The 21,471-nt window shown below is 44.3% G+C and overlaps 1 protein-coding gene across 2 annotated transcripts in view; it reads left to right on the top strand.

Moving 5' to 3' along the window:
- Positions 1-7,156: 7,156 nt before the first annotated feature.
- WWTR1 (WW domain containing transcription regulator 1) overlaps positions 7,157-21,471 on the top strand; it is a 138,028-nt gene continuing 123,713 nt past the window's right edge. Inside the window, exons 1-2 of one of the 2 annotated variants that reach the window (XM_004755519.3) lie at positions 7,157-7,419; positions 8,358-8,791. In XM_004755519.3, the coding sequence (XP_004755576.1) occupies positions 7,393-7,419; positions 8,358-8,791 (461 nt within the window). In that variant the 5' untranslated portion in view covers positions 7,157-7,392. Of the gene's footprint in view, positions 7,476-8,357; positions 8,792-21,471 lie in introns of both variants that reach the window. The other variant, XM_004755517.3, reaches the window with a different exon arrangement.

Here is a 21,471-nt window from a genome sequence, read left to right as displayed (position 1 = left end):
TGGGGCACCTGGGTGGCTCAGATGGTTAAGCATCTGCCTTCAACTCAGGTCATGATCTCAGAGTCCTGGGATTGAGCCCCACATTGGGCTCCCTGCTCAGTGGGGGGTTTGCTTCTCCCTCTCTCCCTGCTTATGTTCTCTCTCTCTCATAAATAAAATCTTTAAAAAAATAAGTTATGAGAGAAATATAATATGAAAACATAGGTGCACTACAGGGTTTGTGTTCTGGCTCTCTTCTTACAAGTTGATGACCTTTGGCAAGGCACAAAGTTTCCTGAACCTTTGTTTTCTTCTGTATAATATGATACCTAGTAAGGCTTGTCCGCCAATTCTCAGAGTTACTGTAAGATTCATGTATAATTGTACAGGTGAAATTGTTTTGTAGTCTGTAAAACATATAAATATTATTTGCTATTACCATGATAATTGAAGTACTAACAACTTATAATTATGACTACATGGAAATGGCTATGGTCAAATGGTCCCATTAAGACTTATGTGGCAGAAACTACATGAGAATAAATTCACTCTTTAAGATTATCTGTAAATATGTATTTTTTAAGAAAACTTTTCTCATTTTTAAATGTGACTTGAAGTCATGTCCATCAGGTCAGTGCTCCAGTGGAGCAGAATTTGAGTCCTGGGCCCGCCCTCCATCCCACATTGGTTTGACTGCTCCTCCCCTCCTCTTGGCTCCAAAAGGGATTGACCTTTTCTGATCAGGCATGAAAGGTGGCTTCACTTGAGTCTGGACAATGCTGAGACAGAGGGATAAGAGTAGAGCTTGTATATCCTGGGTTCCTGTCCGTGTGACAAGACAGAAGAAGGGCAGTGGCTTGAACAGCTGGTGTAACCAGATCTGGGACTTATTTGGGTAGAGGGAGGAGTTCAATGACATCGTCAACCATTGACTGTCCTATCATGTGGCAGACTCTTCCAAGTTTAGCTTGAAAGATCACTTCTGGTATTGCATGCAGTGGGCACTCAAACAATATATGTATTTCTTGAACATATAAATAATGCTGAGAACTTTAAAATTTACCTCCAAACACTGCTAATTAGTTCTCCCATCATACCCAAAATGGAATTAATAATATGGTTTGGGCTTCTGAGAGTGATGATTCAATTTCTCTACCTTGTAATACATTTATAGATTTGCACAGATCTAAGTACACACAAAGAAACATTCATCTTTTTTTATTTTTTAGCCCTTAGGTATTATTTTTAGCATCTTTTCATTCATTTGTTCCCAAATTTTTGAACAAAGTTGTAATTATAGTGTTCATAGATACTTGTTTCCAGATATATTTTTTCAAAAATAATAAAAATTATCTTTTTCACATTGTTACATTATCTTCAGAAGTTCTATTTCCTATTTTAAAAAGGACTGTAAGAAGAGAAATGAGGGGGGCACCTGGGTGGTTCAGTGGGTTAAAGCCTCTACCTCTGGCTCAGGTCATGATCTCAGGGTCCTGGGATGGAGCCCACATTGGGCTCCCTGCTCAGCAAGAAGTCTGCTTCTCCCTCTGCCTGCCATTCCCCATTTGTATTCTCTCTCTCTGTGTCAAATAAATAAATTAGATCTTTAAAAAAATAAAAATGATGTTTTAGATGGTTTGGTCAAAATAATTTCATATATTATCATTATGAAAGTGAATATTCTCTCGGTAAGTTTATACACATTATAAACTTAGAAAATAAAAAAAATAAAAATAAAAAAAGATTTTATTTATTTATTTTAGAGAGAGAGAGAGCACACATGAGTGGAGGGAGGGGCAGAGGGAGAATGAAAGGGAGAGAATGTTAAGCAGACTCTACGCTGACCAAAGAGCTCAATGCAGGGCTTGATCTCAGGACACTAAGATCATGACCTGAGCTGAAACCAATAGTCGGACACTTAACCCACTGAGCCACCCAGGCACCCCGAGAAGTACTATTTCAGATAGCTACTAAAAACTTCATTAGATATTAAGCTTTCATAAATATCTCATTAAATATTTAGGATTCTTCTAATTAATATTATCCTGCAATTGGCAATATAGCTTTGCAATATAGCTTGATAGCTAATCTCTATTTTTCTAAGAAAACATGTATTAATTAATTTATTTTTTCCATTTAAAAATATTTTCCCCAGTACAAAAAAGTAAAAAAAAAAAAAAAAGCGAAAATACTAGAGGATAAACTACTTGCACACAGTACCCAAGTAAAGACTAAATCTCAGAAATCTTCCTTTCCTCTAGTCCAACTATAGTGCGGAAGCAAGAGATAACATGAGGCAGGACACAGTCCCATCCACCACCATCATCAAAATTATCTTCCTTATGGTCATGCCAGTGATGCATTTATTAGGAACACTAAAGTGAAGCCTGGAAGTGAGACTCACACCTGCAAAGGGTAAGTGCAAAAATGTGTGGCAGGACTAATTTTGACTTAAGTATTTGTAAACTTGCCCTACTCTGGACATTGTGCTAGATATCTGGGATACAGTACATTATGAATACATGTGTCACATTTGATTTGTCAAGGAAGTGGTCAACTCTGATCCTCTTAGAGAAATAAAGATTAATCTTATGCAACAGTTTTCTGGACTCTTTTTTATTCTATTATTCAAATCCTTATCTATTCAAGGTCCTTGTCTTCTTAGTTCCTCTTTGGTTGCTAATGGTGATCCTGCTCTGGGAATTTTCTCTGTACTGGTTCTGCAAGCCCAGGCAGGTTCTGCCTCTAGGGCTTCTGGGCTGGAGTCCTCTAACAACTTAACCACCCCACCAAGTTTCTGACCATTCGCCTTAGCTGGAATCAGTCACCCACATCAAGTCAACAATCCAGAGGGGCAGGGCTGAGGAAAGCAGCTTGTGGCTTTCCTGAGGCAAATATGGCAGATGACAAAGTCAAGACAACAGCCATTGGGGCTGGGTGACCACTGGTACTGAACCTGGTGGTGTGGAGAACACCTTATCACGTGTGGGACAAACAGGAAGAAAACGAAGCCTTCTTAGACCTGTCCTCAAAGCACTTTCAATTCTCTTCAGGAGCTGATTCCATATGAAGTGCCAAAACTGTAACAAATGGTGAGAGGCTACCCTCCAAACAGTTAGGAGTCCACCAGTGGGTGCTAAAAGAAGAATGGGCTAAATCATGTAAAGGGCCACCATGCCCTCGATAAGGAATGATGGGCTTCAAAGGAGCAAATCCATAAAGAAATGTAGGATCCTTCCAGTCCCAGCAGCTATAGTTGAGGAGGTAAGAGATAACTGAGGTAAGAGACTCTAAGACAGTGTTATATATGATTGTGTCAAAGAAACAGAAGAAAACAAAGGAAAAGACAAGAATAATATGAATTTAGGGGAGAAAGACTAATGGAGGCTTGACAATAGAATATGGAAGGCAACTTTGAGCAGGGTTCAAATAGAGATATATGTAGCGAAGAAGCAGGCTAAATATGCTTGGGTCAGAGCCTGGGGGGAGTGGAGGAAGACACATTTGTAAGAATCAAGGTCAGAAAGCAATGAAGATGGCAGTTTCTTCCAAGTCCTTGGGTGTTGGATTGATAGCTCTGACCTTTACTCGTGTGGGCAGCTGTTAAAGGCTTGTGAGCCAGGGAATGACATCATGAAAACAGGAGGCCAGAAAGGAGAGACTGGAGGCAGAGAAACCAGGTAGGAGGTCACTGCAAGCATTTTAAGATAAGGTCTTGTTGTGGGAGCTGGAAAGGAAGGATGGTTTTGAGGGACACAGGATCAAGAGTCCCTTGCTATTGGTTGGAGGCAGACAGAGAGGGAGGAGGGATGGACGGCTCAGGGGAGTTTCCAGTAGGAAGTGTGTTGAGGGAAAGATTAGGAAGCAGGAATCAACCTCTAGTGGAAAGTCTTTGTAAGTGGAGAGAAAAACTTGCTAAATCTCAATTGATTATCTTATGAAAACTGTGGAGTTTCTCTCTGAGATAGGCATACAGGGGGGAGCACACTGATTTAAAATGACAATACCAGGGAGCAAAGGGTGACTCCCACAGGATGGGAGCATAGAAGCAGCACTCTAATGGGCTGAATCTGAGGGTCTTTTCGTGAATTCACTGTATGTCCTTGGACAAAATGCCAAGTTCACCGGGCCAGATTCCTTATCTGTAAAATGAGGGATATAAAATATACGATCTTCTTTGTGTCTCCCTGAGGCTTAAATCACAGTCATTTGAGTGCTTTGGTATATAACAGAATTTGTGTTAAGAACTTTATTTGCATTTTCTTTTTTAATCCTTAGGATGCTCATTCTTCATTTTTAAAAATTCCAAAATTCAGTGGCTTAAACCAATAGCCATTGTATTTGCTCACAGTTCTGCAATCTGGGCTAGGCTAGGCCCTGTGGTTCTTTTGTTCATCTTGATGGTGGTCCCAAATGTGTTTGCAGTCAGCTGGTGGGTCCCTAAGGGAGTGGGCTCAGCTCAGATCTGGGGTGGCTGGACTTCTCCCTCTCTCCACATGTCTCAGGGCCTCTCCCTCTCCTTGTGGTTTCTCTGGTGGGGTAGTTGGACTTATCTTAGGGACTTAGGTGTCCCCAAAATACAAAAATAGAAACTTCCACTCCTTCTTAGGGGTTAAGGTGGGGTTGGGAGGATTAGCACATATTCAATGCTGTATTTTTCTGGTTAAGGAAAGTCACTGTCCTAGTCCAGATTTAAGTTGGAAGGGACTCCATAAGGGTGTGACTAACAGAAGGGTGGTCTGCTGCAAAGCAGCAATGTCATAGACTGCCACAATATTATCTCCAACTTGTAAACAAATAATCTGGGACTTAGGAAAGCTAAGTTACTTGCCCAATATAAAGAGTAGAGCTAGGCACTCCAAAGCTTGTGTTCTATCATGGGTCAGCGGATAAATTTGTAGTGTTTTAACCTAGAACCCTGTGAAGTGGGTACTGTTTCTGTACCTGATTTATAAAGAAGAACACAGCAATAGAGAGCTCAAGTATTTTGCTCCAGGGAATATACATTTAGTTGCTATACCGTGCTGCCTCGCATGGGTAATACCTGACACAAGGCACCTGTAAATGTGGTATCATTCGAAGCTGTTGTTTGAAGGACAGAGCAGATGTCTTCAACCATTCACCATCACATCATATAGGCTCTCTGGGAACTGGGGGTTTTCCCTTTGGGTTAGGTTATCCTGGGTAATTTCCCTTTCAGGCATCAACTTCTCTCTCTTCCACTATTTCTTGAAGCTTGGCAAGGATCCTTGCCCATCCACTCCCAGCCCTGATTCTCACTGGCGAGTCTCATGGCTCCCTCAGCCTCATCTTCTCTGATAGTGGCCAAGTACTCCTTACAAAAGCAGGCCCTTCCTTCTTGGGTGAGGACCTTCCTGGAGTAGGGCTGGACTCAAGTTTCCATCCTTTAATCATCAAGTTAGTCTTACAGCTTCTGATTAGTAACCATTTTGGTCCCTGTCACTTCCTCTAGTTCCATTGCTAGTTTCCCCACTCTCGTAACTGTGGTGGCTTCCGATGGTAGCTTGCTGATACTATTTCCAGTGGAGTGACGTGTCACTTCCCCCTTCCTTCTGCCGGTCCTATGGGTAGAGGGTGTTGCTGCATGGGAAATCTGGGGTTCCAGAGGCTCTGGAAAGGAGCTTATGCTCTGCTTATCTTTGCAGGTGACCCATGTGACTGTCTTTCTCTGAGGCAGCCCTGATTTTTTCCACTCTCTGGAGAGTCTGGAATCAGAGCACACCTCAAGTACAGATACTGGGGTGACAGGTGCCCCATATCAGTGGGCTCGGTTCTGTTGTGGGCAGTGACAAAGAGTGGCCATTCAGGAAGTGGCCCCAAAATACTCCCTAGCCTTTTCCAAGGCAAAACTATGGGGTAGTCTTGTCTTTTCTGTAAACTTTTCTCCTTCAGAACAACTCCAGATTTAGACTTTATTTCATCCTTATAAAAATAGTGAGGTGCAATACTTGCACTTAATATGATTTTATTTAAGGAAGAGGATAGATGGGTTGTTCAAAATGTTTTATAAATCTTTCTCAATTTAGGTAGGATGAGGTCCGATAAATCCATGGTAAACTGAAAATACCCTACGCTGAAAATGCATTTAATACCGAACATCATAGTTCAGCCTAGCCTATCCAAAATAATGTGCTCAGAACATTTACATTAACCTACAGTGGGGCAAAATCATCTAACACAAAGCCTGTTTTATAACAACGTGTTGAATATTTCAAGTAATTTATTGACCACGCTGCTGAAAGTGAAAGACAATTGTTATATGGTTACAGAATGGCTGTAAGTGTAAGTTGTTTACCCTTCTGGTGGGAGGGCTGCCCAGCATCAAGAGTATGGCACGGCAAACCACTACCCTGGGAAAAGGTCAAAATTCAAAATTCCAAGTAAAGTTTGAATGTACATCCCTTTTGCACCATCCTAAAGTGGAAAAATCGTTAAGTCCAACCACTGTTAAGTCCAGACTGTCTGTTGCCTCATTTGCCTTATTTCACAAACTTCTGTTTGAATCAAATGGCATTGGGTAGGGGCTTTGTGAAACGTGACTTACCTTACAGCCGCTTTCCCCTTCCCCCCAGTAGAGAGGGGACAAGGGAGGGAGGAACTGAATTGCTCCGAAGGCCAAGGCCGCCTCCCACTTCCCCGCAGCGTCTTGCCAAGCTACATCTAGGGACTGGGGGTCTCCACCCCTCTCCTAGATCCAGCCGGTGGGAGGGTGGGTGGTTTTTTCCGGGTCACTGGCGCACCCTCTCTACTCCCAGCCACCTGCTCGTGTTCCATCCCGGCTCCAGGCTCTCTGGAGGGCGTCAGGGACATTCCAATCCTCCCACAACTCGCGCGGATGTCGCGGGGGAGGGGGGCGCGATTGCTCTCCCTTTCCAGTACCCAGCTTTGACCAGGTTTCTTCTCAATTTCTAGTGACCCGAGTCACGCAAGGAGACTAAGCACTGATCAATGGTTTCAAGGCTGTTTGTTTACAACGCACCCACTGGCAAAGCCGCAGCTCGAGTGACAGAGGCACTTTTTGGGCACCGTCTGCGCTCTAGCAGACAACTGCAAGCCAAACAGCCAAGATGCCTCCTCGCCAGACCAAATATGGTCACAAGCGCTAAGAAGCCTCCCGTGGAAAGGCTGGCCTTGCCTCCCCGCGCCAGGGCGGACCCGAACCCGCCCTCAGGCAGAACCTCGGATCAGCGCTGCGCTCTGGGCGCTCCGAGCCTCGACGCCAAGCACGAAGGAAGGGCCCGGCAGCCAGGACCGGCCCTCCCTCGGTCTGGGCCGCTCGCTCGCGTGCCCTCCGCCACCCCCAGCCCTAGTTTCGGTCTACAAGCCCTTGATTCAACAAGCGCAGCCACTTTCCCTTTGATCCCGCCCTGAGTCCGCGGTAAACTCGAAGGAATGCAGGTCCAGGACTCCGCGGGAAAGGTCTGCGCGGCCGGGAGGAGTGGATGGGGGGCACTCGTCCCCTCTCACCCAGCGAAGTACCTATCACGCCCAGGGTTTTCTGGAGCCCGGGTGGGGGAGGAGGAGGACGCGGAGGAGGAGGAAGGGGAGGGACGAGCGGGGGCAGGCAGGCTCAGGACTAGAAGGTCATGCATAATTCAACAGCTCAACTTTCGGGCCCGCCTCTTTTCTGGGAGTGGGAGTTCGCTCCAAACTTTGTTTATGGGACAGTCCGGGAGTCGCGGCGGCCGCACTGTCTGCTTCTCCTCCGCCTCCTTCTCGCGGAGCGCGAACGCCTGAGGCCAGTTCGGGGGATGTGAGAGCTGAAGCCCCTCGGCTGCCAGGCATCAAGTCGGGATTTGCCAGCCGGGCCCCGGCTACAAGCCCGCAAGCTCGGGTCGCACCCGAGCGACTGGGGCCGGACGACGAGTTCGGGCGGGACGGCGGCCGCCGCACGGCCAGACTCGGCTTCGCTGCGCGCCCAGGTAGAGCCCGCTGGAGCGCGCCGGCTCACCCCGTTCCACCCCTGGGCGCCTAGGATCCTCGGGCTTCCGGAGTCTCGATGCCGTGGAGCTGGCTCGGGTTGAGACTTTGGGGGGCTGCCTGCCCGGGAAAGTTGCGATCTGTCCTTCGCCACCAACAGTTCGGCACCCTCCCGAGTGTGGTTACTCCCCCCTCCCCACCCCCGCCCTTCCTTCTCGTCCTCCTCCCGGCAACTTAACTTGCTTCGAGAAAGTTGCATAATTCTCCAGGCCGGGAGGGACCCCTCCCCCATCCGGCCGGCCTTACCGCTGAGTGTCTGGGATCCTGAGGCGGACACCTATCACTCTCCTCTTTTTCTTTTGTTTCTCTCTGTCCCCGGACCCCCTCCTCCGACTTTATTAAATAAAAGGCTGATCTGACCTCCTTTCTCTTCGCAGAAGATGAATCCGGCTTCGGTGCCCCCTCCGCTCCCGCCACCCGGGCAGCAAGTGATCCACGTCACGCAGGACCTAGACACGGACCTCGAAGCCCTCTTCAACTCGGTCATGAACCCCAAGCCCAGCTCGTGGCGGAAGAAGATCCTGCCGGAGTCGTTTTTCAAGGAGCCTGATTCTGGCTCACACTCGCGCCAGTCGAGCACCGACTCGTCCGGCGGACACCCTGGGCCCCGGCTGGCCAGCGGCGCCCAGCACGTCCGCTCACACTCGTCGCCCGCGTCCCTGCAGCTGGGCACCGGCGCGGGTGCTGCAGGCAGTCCAGCGCAGCAGCATGCGCACCTCCGCCAGCAGTCCTACGATGTGACCGACGAGCTGCCACTACCCCCCGGCTGGGAGATGACCTTCACGGCCACTGGCCAGAGGTACTTCCTCAAGTAAGTGAGTCCGAAGTCAGGGGGGCACAGTCCCGGTGCCCAGGGTGCGCATGCTTGTTGGGATGCGTGCATGCGCGCGTGTGTGTCCTTCCACGTTTCTTTCCAAAGGATCTGGGAAGCTGGAAGTAGGGAGTGCGTCTCTGGGTGTTGGAATGGTAAAGGATAAGAAGAGCCTTTGGTGAGGTTCTTCCAGGGTCGAGGAAATCCCAAGAGATTGGGGATCTGGGAAACACGTAGAGGTAGGAGGGGGGGGAAAAGTAGCTTTGTAGTGATTCTCATAAAACACATAGCTGACTTTGTCCAGAATCTGGAATAGTGGTACAGATTTCTGGGCACAAACCCTTACCCTCTTACCTGTTGACTCCAAGACAGATGCCCCAGAGCTTGGTCCATTGGGATATGACACAGAGGTAAATTCTAGAACATTTTTGAGCATGGGAAGGAGAGGGACTCTTGGGAGTGTAGGTGGTCTGCAGTCTCTCCATTCTTAGGAAAAGCAAGCTAGAAAAGTGAACACTGCCTAGTAGGCCTTGCTGCTCCCAGCTGAATGATGTAATGACCACACAGCACAGTGATGTAATTAGCAACTCTATGCTGAAGTAGTTGCGGGCTGGAAAATCAATTGTGTGGAAATTGGGTCAGGAGTTTTATTATGTTGCACTTAGTAACCTAAAATACCAACGGATCAGGAACCTGTTTTGTTAATGATGCTTCCCTTTCACATTGTTAGAGTTTTCTTTTCTTTTTTTTCTTTTTTTTTTTTTTTAAGATTTTATTTACTTATTTGACACAGAGATAGATCCCAAGCAGGCAGAGAGGCAGGCAGAGAGAGAGGGGGAAGCAGGCTCCCTGCTGAGCAGAAAGCCTGATGCGGGGCTCGATCCCAGGACCCTGGAATCATGACCTGAGCCGAAGGCAGAGGCTTTAACCCACTGAGCCACCCAGGTGCCCCTGTTAGAGTTTTCTTGATGTGATAATTTTTACATTAGACTGTACAGGAAAATATATTCACAGACATAAAGATTGTTTCAGTTGTGGTACCCTAAGATAATTATGTTCCAGAGGAGAAACCAAACTGGAACTTGAAATGGAACCAGTGAGGTCAAGGGTGGTCAGGCTGTTGATGGCCTGGTGGAGGTTGTGCCAGCTGGACCACTTGGTTCCAGATTGCCTGCACTGGGGGGCCGTTCACTGCCATGGAGAGAAACTCCTCTTCTTAGAACCTGCCTTAGACTTAATCTTAAAGTTGAAATTGCTTTGATGCAGAGGCCTTAGTTTAAAACTTCTGCTGAGACATTATGTGCTCTTTTAAAAATACAGTCCGGCCTTTCTTTGTCACTAATACTTGACTGCTGTCAGTTGGATCTCGCAGCAACTATGTATAAGGGACGAGGTTTGCTGTAGCCAACTCTTCGACTCATACTGGTAACCAGTAATTCCTTCCCCATCCCAGTGCTGTTGAGATCTTGTGCAAGGAGTTCTTTATTTTGTTTCCGGGGTTGGTGTGATGCTGAGAAGCTTTGTCCTGAAAGAGACTTGATAGTTATTCTACAGCTGGCCTTCCCCCAGGCTTTGAGTGTTAGTGTGGACATGTACTCAATATTTCAGCTTCTAAATGGCTGGTGGAATTCAAGTACGTAATGTAATAACATGACATTTTTCTAAAAGTGATGCTGTTCTGAAGGATGACATTAGTTTCTGTGGTACATAAAAGCGCCAAAATAATCTTGTATTAAGTTTACTTAGGTAAATGTGGTTTTGAATATTTATTGTGGCCGTTATGGAAATGGACTTAGTAATAAATGCACATAGAAAATGGTCCAGTAATTTACAGTAATTTAGGAGGATCTTTTTTGGTCCCAAATGACTTTTAAACTGCGCTTATGAATATACACACACACAAATGTATGATATATGATCAGTATACCTGTGGTTATAAAAAACATGAAATAAGAACTAGGCTTGCCTAATATCAGAGGAAAGCTAGGAGAAGAAGGGCCCCTCCCCCAAAAGCAAAAAAAAAAATTACCTTTTATGCATAATGACTGAATGATTGAAACTAGGGCAAAAATGGAAGTTAGCTTTGGGTTTAGAGAAAGTTGCTCAGATTCATGTGTCCCATCCCCCCAATGACAACCACTCTGCAGGTCCAAAGCTAAGTACATCTTTATTCACTTTGGATAGCCAGTGAAATCCACAGCTGAAACAATGTAGGTAGTAAGCTAGTTTGATTTGATGCAGCCCTGGGAAACTTTCTGGACAAGGAGCTAAGGCATTTAAGAAATAAAGTCATTGTGACTATTGTTCAAGACAAGCAATCTGCCAGGAGTTCTCGGAGTTTTTTGGGGGGCTTTGTTTAAAGCTGGAGTAAGTTAACCCACTTTTTTTTTTTTTTAAGATTTTATTTATTTATTTGACAGAGATAGAGATCACAAGTAGGCAGAGAGCCAGGCCGAGAGAGAGGGGGAAGCAGGCTCCCTGCTGAGCAGAGGGCCTGATGTTGGCTCAATCCCAGGACTCTGAGATCATGACCTGAGTTGAAAGCAGACGTTTAACCCACTGACCCACCCAGGCACCCCAAAGTTGGAGTAAGTTAAATGTGGTATGTCACACTTTGTTACACAGCCTCCAAAGGCAACATATTTTGATGGATTAAATAGAAGCTTGAAAAATGGTGGCAGCTGACCCTCAGTTAATCATAAAATCTATTTTGCTCTAGCATCTGTGAAGTGGGAATAGCAGTAGCATCCTATCGTTGATTCTGTCAGTCAAGGCTTTTATAAATGTAGGTGTTTGGGCTCCTAGACACCTGGCACACTGACTTTGACCACTGATCACATTAAAGATTTAAAAAAAAAAATTCTGGGGGCACCTAGGTGGCTCAGTGGGTTAAGCCGCTGCCTTCGCTCAGGTCATGATCTCAGGGTCCTGGGATCGAGTCCCGCATCGGGCTCTCTGCTCAGCAGGGAGCCTGCTTCCTCCTCTCTCTGTGCCTGCCTCTCTGCCTACTTGTGATCTCTCTTTGTCAAATAAATAAATAAATAAATCTTAAAAAAAATTCTGGTTACAAATGGGATACATGTTTATTACACATGAACCAGAAAACAAAATTGTAATGAGGAACACAGTTTGGCTTCAGTAGGACTTTATATTCTTACAGAAAAATATTATTTGAGTAACATTGTATAAGAAAAAACATTTTATCCTCTTTTCTTTTTTCTTCTTCTTCTTCTTTTTTTTTTTTTTTGAAGATTTTATTGAGAAAACAAGTAGGCAGAGGGGCAGAGGGAGAGGGAGAAGCAGACTCCTTGCTGAACAGGGAGCCTGATGCGTGAGTCTATGCTAGGACCCCGTAATCATGATCTGAGCCAAAGGCAGACACTTAACCAACTGAACCATCCAGGCACTCCTTATCTCCACTCTTAAATATAATTTCAGTGATAACATTTGCTTGCCCCTCCCAATTTTTAGTAATAATTTTAGTGTTTTCTCTTTTCTGAAAAGTGCCATAGAAAATTATTTTTGTCAAAGTGATCTATGCACTAACAAATCCAGTAGTACAGAAGGACTTTTGTTGAAAAACAATGGTTTCCTTCACCTCCTCAAGGCTCACAGAGGGAGCCTTTTAGGTTTTATTTTAACTGTTTCTGTATTTAATTCTTTGATTGTTACTTCCTTAACCCTAGTATGCTCTTATCACCATTTTTTGATTTATCAATTTTTAACTTCTAATTGAAAATGAGAGTGTAGCTCCTTGAACTGTTTTTTTTTTTGTAATCTCCCCCAATTTTGGTATTTATATTATTTTTAGTTTGTCTGTTAGATCACCTTTGTTATTCTTTGTCAACTTTGACAGTATTTCTTAACTACCCTTTTGTAAGTGAAGGTGGTTTGGGGCATCCCTAGAATTCTTGCTCTTTTTGAATGACACGTTAATGGTCCAAAGCCAGGAACCCATAACCAGCAAGTTTTGTGTTTTGCTTTTAACTTGACCTACTTATTCATAAATTATTATTAAAGTTGAAAATCTAGAGACAACATTTACATTATTACATTTCTATAACTATAATTAGTTCATTTTTATATTAAGATTAAAGTTTAGACTTGTTACCTTCCATCTGGTGTCAGGACTCCTGGTCAATCAAAGGAGGATTTATCTGGCACCAAAGTTGAATGGGTTCTTTCTTTCCATCAAACCCTTTCTTTGTTTGTTTAAAAAATTTTTATTTTAGTGATAGCAAGTGTGCAAGTGGGGTGGGGAGTGAAGCTGAGGAAGGGTGAGAGGATCTCAACCCAACTCAGCATGGAGCCTGATGCATCTCCATCCCAAGACCCTGAGATCAGGACCTGAGCTGCCTGAGCCATCCAGGAACCCCTGAGACTCTTAACCAGTTGTTTAAATTTGTGTCACCTTTGAGTTTCTTCATAATTGGATCTTGACTCTCTGAAACATTTTTTCAAGTGTTTCTAATTGCTTTTTATTTGTTCATGTATTACTTGCCTCTCAAAATTTTTTAGGCTCTAAATTCCATCAGTTCTATTAAGTCTCATTTCCCTAAGCTTTTATGCCCAGACGTCTTTATCTTTTTGTGCCATTCTGGATTCTGATTGTTCTCTAGGTGTCCAAGAGAGTTGTCATCCTGGCATTTCTCTTTTCTCCCCTCCATGGCTGGAAGTAGCATTTCCTTTTCTCATGTCTTCCTCTTTTTTGGTTTATGCCCTCATTTTGCTGGAGTACATGCTTGAGTAACTTCTTCTTCTTGTTCTTTTTTTTTTTTTTTAAGATTTATTTATTTAAGAGAGAAAATGAGTGGGGGTGAGAGGCAGAGGGAGAGGGAGAAGCAGACTCCTCACTGAGCAGGAAGCCCTATATGGGACTCGATTCCAGGACCCTGGGACCATGACCTGAGTGGAAGGCAGATGCTTAACTGGCTGAGCCACCCAGGCGCCCATGCTTGAGTAACTTAATAAGAATTGTTTGTGGGAGGTAAAATATTCAGATACTTTTTAATTTCAAAATATTTATTTTAAAAGTTGTTTTAAATTTATTTTCTTAAAAAAAAAGAACTGACTGTGTTTTGGTTTTTTTTCCTGTTTACTTTTGGATGGCAATGTAATGTAGTTGATTTCATGAAGGGCCTTTTGTCCTTAAAAAATATTGCCAGCTGCCTCAGTTTCCTTGTCGTAAAATATGTATTAATAAGAGTAATAACCTACTTCAGGATATTTTGAAACGATATTTTTGAAGCGATAACATATTTGAAGAATCTGGCTCATAGCCGACTTTCAATACAAGTTCATTCTTGCCTCCGGTTGAGTCTCTGTCCACACACATATGTTCTCTACCTGGCCAAAATCAGATGCAGAAACCTTGGCAGTAGGATAAAAGCTGATTGTGACTCTTGGTTACAGTTATGGCTCTGAATGACAACCTGGATCTGGAATTGAAAGTCAGCTTTTTAAATATAAAATAAAGACGATTTTCCAGTTAAAAAACCTGAATAGGATTGTCCACTGTGGGTGCCCTTAACTTCAGCATCTTGGGCAGAGAATATGGCATCCCTTCTAAAGACAGTGTACTTTTTTTGTTTGTTTGTTTGTTTTTTTAAAATCTGGCTCATGGCTACTGGTTGGGCCAATTTTATGAGTAGGGTGTAGGGTGGAGGGGAGGGATCAAGAAGTGGAGAGAGAAGAGGAGGCAGGGGTAAGTGACATTGACATCTGCTGATGACCAGACAAGGCAGGGAGCTGAGTCAGTGTTTTCTAGAGAGACAACCCCAGAACCACCTGTGGAGCACACTCCTGTCACGTGTGTATGTGTGTGTGTGAACCTTTTTTTCTTTTTTTCATAACCCTAGGTACTTTCACATTATATATATATATATATATTTGTGTGGGTATGTATATGTATATGTGTGTGTGTGTATGTGTGTATATATATATATATATATATATATATACATATATTTAACCCTCACAGTGACCCTCTGAATAGGTACACACTATTATCTCATACTATTCTTGAGGAAACTGAGGCTCCCTGAAGTTGAGTAAGTGGCCCAGGGTCATGTATCAGGTGAGTGGCAGGGATGGGATTAGAATAATGTGATCCTAAAACCTGTACTCCTGCCCCTGCGCCATGATGCCTCATGCCAATTACGTGCCCATAATTAGGTCCTGTAATTAGGTCTCCTTGGTGACCAGATAACTCTGGAGTGGTGGATGGAGCATTGGAGTCTGCTTCTGAACGCCCTCTGGGTGGTCAAATGTGGAGCTCTTGGTGCTGGAGAGAGAGAGGGGATGAGAAAAACAAATAAACCAGAAATGGATGGTATATCCACAGTGCCTATTTACATTTTATTCTTATCAAGGTCTTCACCTTTAATAAATGTGTATCATTTTATAGGGAGCACAGATGGGACAGGGAAGGCGGGTGACCTCATGGATGTCAGGATCAGGGACACTAAGGAGGGCTTGTGAAGAAGGTTACTTAAATAATGTTAGTAAAGTAGTTTCTAGGGGGAAAAAAAAGAGCTGGCTTGCTTCTTATTGCCTTTATCATCGCAGAGATTGATGAGAAATAAATTGCTGTAGAGGTTTGAGGCGGTATGGAGGCTTGGTTTTTGTTTGTTGACTAGTTAGGACTTACAGGAATTACAGCCTTATATATCATTCTCTCCTTTCTCTTCCTTCTTCAGTTGTGTATTTAATCACAGGAGAGGGTGATAGAAGTCAAAGAATCAACCAATCCCAGGGGCATCTGGGTGGCTCAGTCAGATAAGCGTCTGCCTTCCTCTCGGGTCATGATCCTCACATCCAGGGATAAGGATTGCACTGGGCTCCATGCTCAGTGGGAAATCTGCTTCTCCCTCTGCTGTTTTCCCTGCTTATGAGTAACTAAAATCTTAAAAAAAAAAAAAGAATCAACCAGTCTACGGGATGGTTTTCTTTTCTTTTCTTTCTTTCTTTTTTTTGTTTTAAGATTTTATTTTTTTATTTGACAGAGAGAGATCACAAGTGGGCAGAGAGGCAGGCAGAGAGAGAGAGAGAGAGAGAGGAGGAAGCAGGCTCCCCGCTGAGCAGAGAGCCCAACGCGGGGCTCGATCCCAGGTCCCCGAAATCATGACCCGAGCCAAAGGCAGAGGCTCAACCCACTGAGCCACCCAGGCGCCCCATAGGGATGGTTTTCTTTTTGAAAGGTGGTTTGAAAGACGGAGCACTGAAGTAATTAGCTTATTAATGAAAGGCCGATTCTGAGAGGGTGGCCTTTTCACTGAGGGGGACTGTGCATGTTTAGTGCATTGAAATAATCAGGAGAGCCGTGTTCTCCAACTGTATTCTTTGGCCCCAGTCCATTCAGATGCTTTGTGAACATGGGGTTTCTGGACCAGGATGGGATATGTTGCATGCTCTATCCCATTCTTGGAATTTCATAATATACATTAAGGACTCCAAAGTCATCAGAAAAACTAGTTTATTTTTGTTTAAGCCAGTATTTCACAAGCTCATGTGATTTGAACATTTTTATTCCAACTATCATTGGTTGCCATCCTCTCAGGAATGCTTCACAGATCTTACTTTGGGAAACCTTTTCTGTGCCTTTTGTTATTTTTATATTGAGATTTTTATATTTGAGTCAAGTTACAGATTTTTTTTTCTTTCCAGTGTGCTTTGTGGATACATAGCATATTTTCATCTATATCTCTTGATTTAATCGTTAATTATTAGTGCTTGGAAATAAAAAGTCCTGTATGTCAGACAAGTGGGATATAACACAAGAAAACCAACAATTACAATACCTTGTGATAGATAATAGTGTAGTCCTGATTTTACTTTCAAAGGTGTGTGTGTGTGTGTCTGTGTGTGTGTATGTGCTAGAAGGATAGATACCAAAATGTTTTCAGTGGTCATTTTTGAAATTCTGGATGATTTTTCTTGTTTACTTTCCGCCTTTCTTTATATTCCAGATGTCCTATAATAAACATATGTTTCTTTTCTTTTCTTTTTTTGAGATCTTATTTGTTTATTTGACAGAGTGAGAGAGTACAAGCAGGGGGCCGGTAAAGGGAGAGGGAGAAGCAGACTCCCCACTGAGCAGGGAGCCCCATGCAGGGCTCGATCCCTGGACCCCCCGGGATCATAACCTGAGCTGAAGGCAGGCATTCAACCATATGAGCCACCCAGGCGCCCCATATATTTCTTGTTAAATTGGAGGGTGGGGTAGTTACAAAAACTGTAGAAGAAAGAAGACAAGGATGTAAAGATGCAGTCGTAGGGGGGACCCTTGGCTGGCTCAGTCAATGGAGCTTGTGAGTCCTGAGCTCAGGGTTGTGAGTCTGAGCCCCACATGAGGTGTAGAGATTACTTAAAAATAAAAATCTTAAAAACAAAAAAAAGATGGAGTTGTAGATTTGGGTAGGTGTGGCAGGGTGTGGGGAAATCTCTCAGCCGTAGCCCAGTAACCGGAGCGTGGAGCTTACGGTACTAAATGGATGCTTTTTGGGAACTGCTTGTGTTTTTCTCGTTTTGGGTTATTTTCTTTAGGAATGAACTGACACAGTAATAACTAAACTCTTAATCCAGAATTCTCCATTCAAGTCGCCTCAGGATAAGAAGTAGGATTATGGCAGATCCTTAGGTCACACGGATTTCCTTCAGCGTCGTCTTTATATGCATGCCCTACTTCCTGGACTTCTGATGTTCCATCCAGGTACAGCAGAGGATAAATACGAAAGGAAGAAATGATACTCATTTGCATTTGCTTGGCCCTAGTTAGATGAAGTGAAATCAGGAAATCTGTGTAAAGTACTTAGTGCTGTGGCTGGCACAGTAAGTACTGCTAATAGTTTGCTTATTGCTGGGACTGTTCCCAGTTGAGATGGCAGTGGTGGGGACATGTGTGCTATCTCCCAAGTCCCGAGACCTTTTCCTTCATACCACCATAAGGATCGTTAGCTGTTTCAGCATCGACAACAAGAAATCACTGCATTAGTCTCATGTGCTAACACTGGGCCGTGTGCTGTGAGGGGAGAGACTGCAGCAGGTTTCCCTGACCTCAGGCAGCTGACGGTCTAGCTGGGGAGACAAGGAGAGCACAGACGAAATCAGGCGAAATATTTGCGTCCAGACCTTCTGGGGCCATAGAGCCTAGAGCAGCTGCTCACTGTGTGTTGGAAGCTCTTGGGAGGAGTGTCACAATAAGGCAGTCGTTTCTGTTATGGTTACACGTCTGAACTTTGCAGCCGTGCTGAACGTCTCTTAGTTCTCCCATTGGCTGTCCTCCTGCTGGCCCCAAGAACTTGGCACAGTTTGTTACCTGTGCCTGGAACATTATTTTCCTGCTTCTTGCCTGGCTAACTCCTGAGCTCGTTTGAGGCAGCTGCTTCGATGCCATCCTGCATCAAGGTTTTCCCTACAGGAGGTTTTCCCTGACTCACAGCCCCCGCAGGAGTGTGGATGCTCCTGCTGCTGGTCTCCCATGGCCCCCCAGCTATAGCACTGCTGCCAGATTTCTGTTGCTTTATTTCTCTTTTTCACTATACTATCCCCTCCCTGAGAGTAAGATCGGTACTTGTCTTGCTCTATATTAATTAAGTTCAGCATAGTGCCTGGCAAAGAAGCGGATGCACGATAAGGAAGGAATCCTCTAAGACTTTCTGGTGGCCCTCTGCATTGGGAGCTCATGCACTAGAATTCCTCATCGGAACCTGCCGTGCTCAGGAATGGAGTTCCATTGTGTCTGTGCCTCTTGGACTGCAAGCTTAGAATCATAGGTCCAGGGGCGCCTGGGTGGCTCAGTGGGTTAAGCCTCTGCCTTCGGCTCAGGTCATGATCCCAGGGTCCTGAGATGGAGCCGCACATCGGGCTTCTTGCTCGGTGGGGAGTTTGCTTCTCCCTCTGCCTGCCTGCCTCTCCCTGCTTGTGCTCTCTCTCTCTCTCTCTAATAAATAAATAAACTTTAAAGAAAAAAAAAAAAAAGAAACATCTCCACATACTATGATGCAGTGGGGAAGATGGATAGGGGATGTAGGTGTTCAGAGAAGCCTTTGTAAAGTTAGTTGACATACACGGAGTCTTGAAAAATGGGAGGAATGTGGGTAGGTGAGCAAGGAGGCCTTCTAGGAAGGAGGGGCAGGAAGACAAGTTCAGAGAAAGAAGTGCTCAGGATGTGTTTTTGAGGCCAAGTAAAGTCTGGCTTATCTTGGGTCGAAAGTTAAGTGACGGTTGGTGGATGACTGTGTGTCCTACTGAGGCTCCAGAACCTCAGCTAGAACGTGCCCAGTGACCTTCTGCTAGTCAGTGTCAATTTTCTCATCCCCTCATTTTGAGATACACCAGTCCCAGCTTTATCTGAATGTGGCACAAGACCTCGCCATTGTCTCTGATGTCGAGGTCTTCCTAGTTATTTAAGGAACTAAGGATACTGATTTAAAAGAGTTTGAAATGATAGAACCTTTCATAGCAATTCACTCACCCATCTGTCCCTCCGTAGATCTCTCTGTCTATCATAGATTTGATTTAGCATGTGCTATTCCACAATATTGGGTGGTCTTTGCTTTCCAAGTTAGTAGGATATCAGGCTACTCCACTGAGTCTGCCATTTCTGCTTATAAATGAATAGCTTGTGGTCCGGCTGTTCCCAGAATCCTTTCTTGTGGTTTTGGATGGTTTCTCAGTTTCTCTGAGACAGATCAGCTGGCAAAGGCAAAATGGAGAGTCCAGAAGCAGAGTTATGCCACCGAAGCCCACCGGGGCTGTGCCCCCCGAGGATGCCAGGCTGAGCAGTTAGGGGCCTCCCTCTCAAGCACATCCTTTCTGAACTCTTAGTGAAGACTCTTGAGAGCCTTTTCATACAAACTCACAATGCTGAATCATGGGTTAATGTTTTCAGATAACCTATTCATTTATTTAAATATTTTATTTATGTATTAGAGAGGGAGGATGAGAGAGGGGGAGGGTCAGAGGGAGGAGTAGACTCCCCACCAAGGGGGGAGCCTGATGTGGGACTTGATCCAGGAATTCCAGGATCATGACCTGAGCCCAGGGCAGTCATGATTCTGGGATCATAACTTGAGCTGAAGGCAGACCCTTAACTGAGCAAGCCACTCAGGCACCCCCTCTCTTTTTAATTATAAAAATAATACATGCCCAAACACTACTGGAGGAATGGAAATGGAAAAATAAGTTCTTCTGATCTTCCTTGGATCCCTAGTTTTAGAGAACCACTGTTAACACTTTATCCAGAGATGTGCTACAGGAACAGCCCTATCTAATTAATTACCTATCTAGCTTGTCTGTTGCCTGATTTATCTGTCATCTGCTATCCCCACTGTTAATCATTATATCCACCCTTCTACGAGGGGGATGCACGGTCTGGCAGGTGCACGCGGACCAGTTACATGGGTGCCCTGCTGTTCAGAATGAATGACATTGCATTGTGAAGTGCTTGACCCAGTCTCTCTGTGCGACTCAAAGTGTGGTCTCTAAACAGAGACGAGTGTGCAGATGTATGTCACCCATCCATGATGGACAAGATGCATAGGTCAGAAATGTTTAGAGACTTGTATATAGAATGATGGGGCATGTAAGGATGGGACCAGTGGGATTGTCTCATGGAACACGGTCATCTGGGTGTTGCAGAGCTGTGTGATGAATCACGTGTGGCCCGGGCTATGTACAAGGCACCTACAGTGGGACCACATACTGGCCTTGACAGATTGAAACTAGAAGAACACTGATCTCTTTCCACAGATAGTTTGAGACGCGGATACGTTTCTTTTAACTCTTCTCTTCTTTTCCTTCCCTTCCCTTCCCTTTTCATCCCGTCCATCCATCCATTTACCTACACATCATTCCATTTTTCCACCCATCCTTACAACTGCCTTCTATGTATCAACCAACCAATTTATTATACCTCTGGTTAACTTAACCAAAATGATCAATCTAAGAGAGTGAGTATTGAATCTTAATATGAAAACAAGTTCTATGGCCCAAAGGATGATTATCATCTATTTTTTGGTACATAATATATTTTATGTCTTTGTATATATTTTATGTCTTTGTGGTCCTTATGCTCATTGTTTTAAAAATACGCTTTGGCGCACTTCAGTTCTGAACACTGTAGATAATCCCAAATCCTCTTCTGTCTTGTGAGTAATCTACCTAGAAGCACTATCAGCTACAGATTCAGTGCAAAGCATGGGGACTGGACAACGAGACACATGATGGGTTATTTAGTAAAAATGTATATTCCTTTGGGGTGGCTTTTCTGCAAACATTGTCATATTGAATATTTGTCTTTCTCTCAATTTGTTCATGAAAAACAGTTGATGGCCCAGGGTTCAGAGGTTGAGGTTGCCATTGAAAACCTATCAAAAAGTAGAAAGTGCAAGCAAATGATAAATGTAATTAAAGTGAACAGGCATAACTCTTATTGACTTGATTTTACGTCTAGATTTATTTTTTAAAACTGGCTGCTTTAAAAGAAAAAAAGTCTATTTGAGAGAGTAGGAGCAAGGGGAGGGGCAGAGGGACAAGCAGATTCCCCACTGACGCAGAACTGGCTGCTCAACCGACTGAGCCCCTAAAAGCTGGCTTTTTTTTTTTTTTTAAGATTTTATTTATTTAGGGCACCTGGGTGGCTCAGTGGGTTAAGCCGCTGCCTTCGGCTCAGGTCATGA

Source organism: Mustela putorius, unplaced genomic scaffold (genome assembly GCF_011764305.1).
Source record: "Mustela putorius furo isolate JIRA1106 unplaced genomic scaffold, ASM1176430v1.1 tig00003834_pilon_pilon_pilon, whole genome shotgun sequence".
Taxonomy (NCBI): Eukaryota; Metazoa; Chordata; class Mammalia; order Carnivora; family Mustelidae; genus Mustela; species Mustela putorius.
The sequence above is the reverse complement of the archived record's forward strand: the minus strand, read 5'-3'. Positions and strand labels throughout refer to the sequence as shown.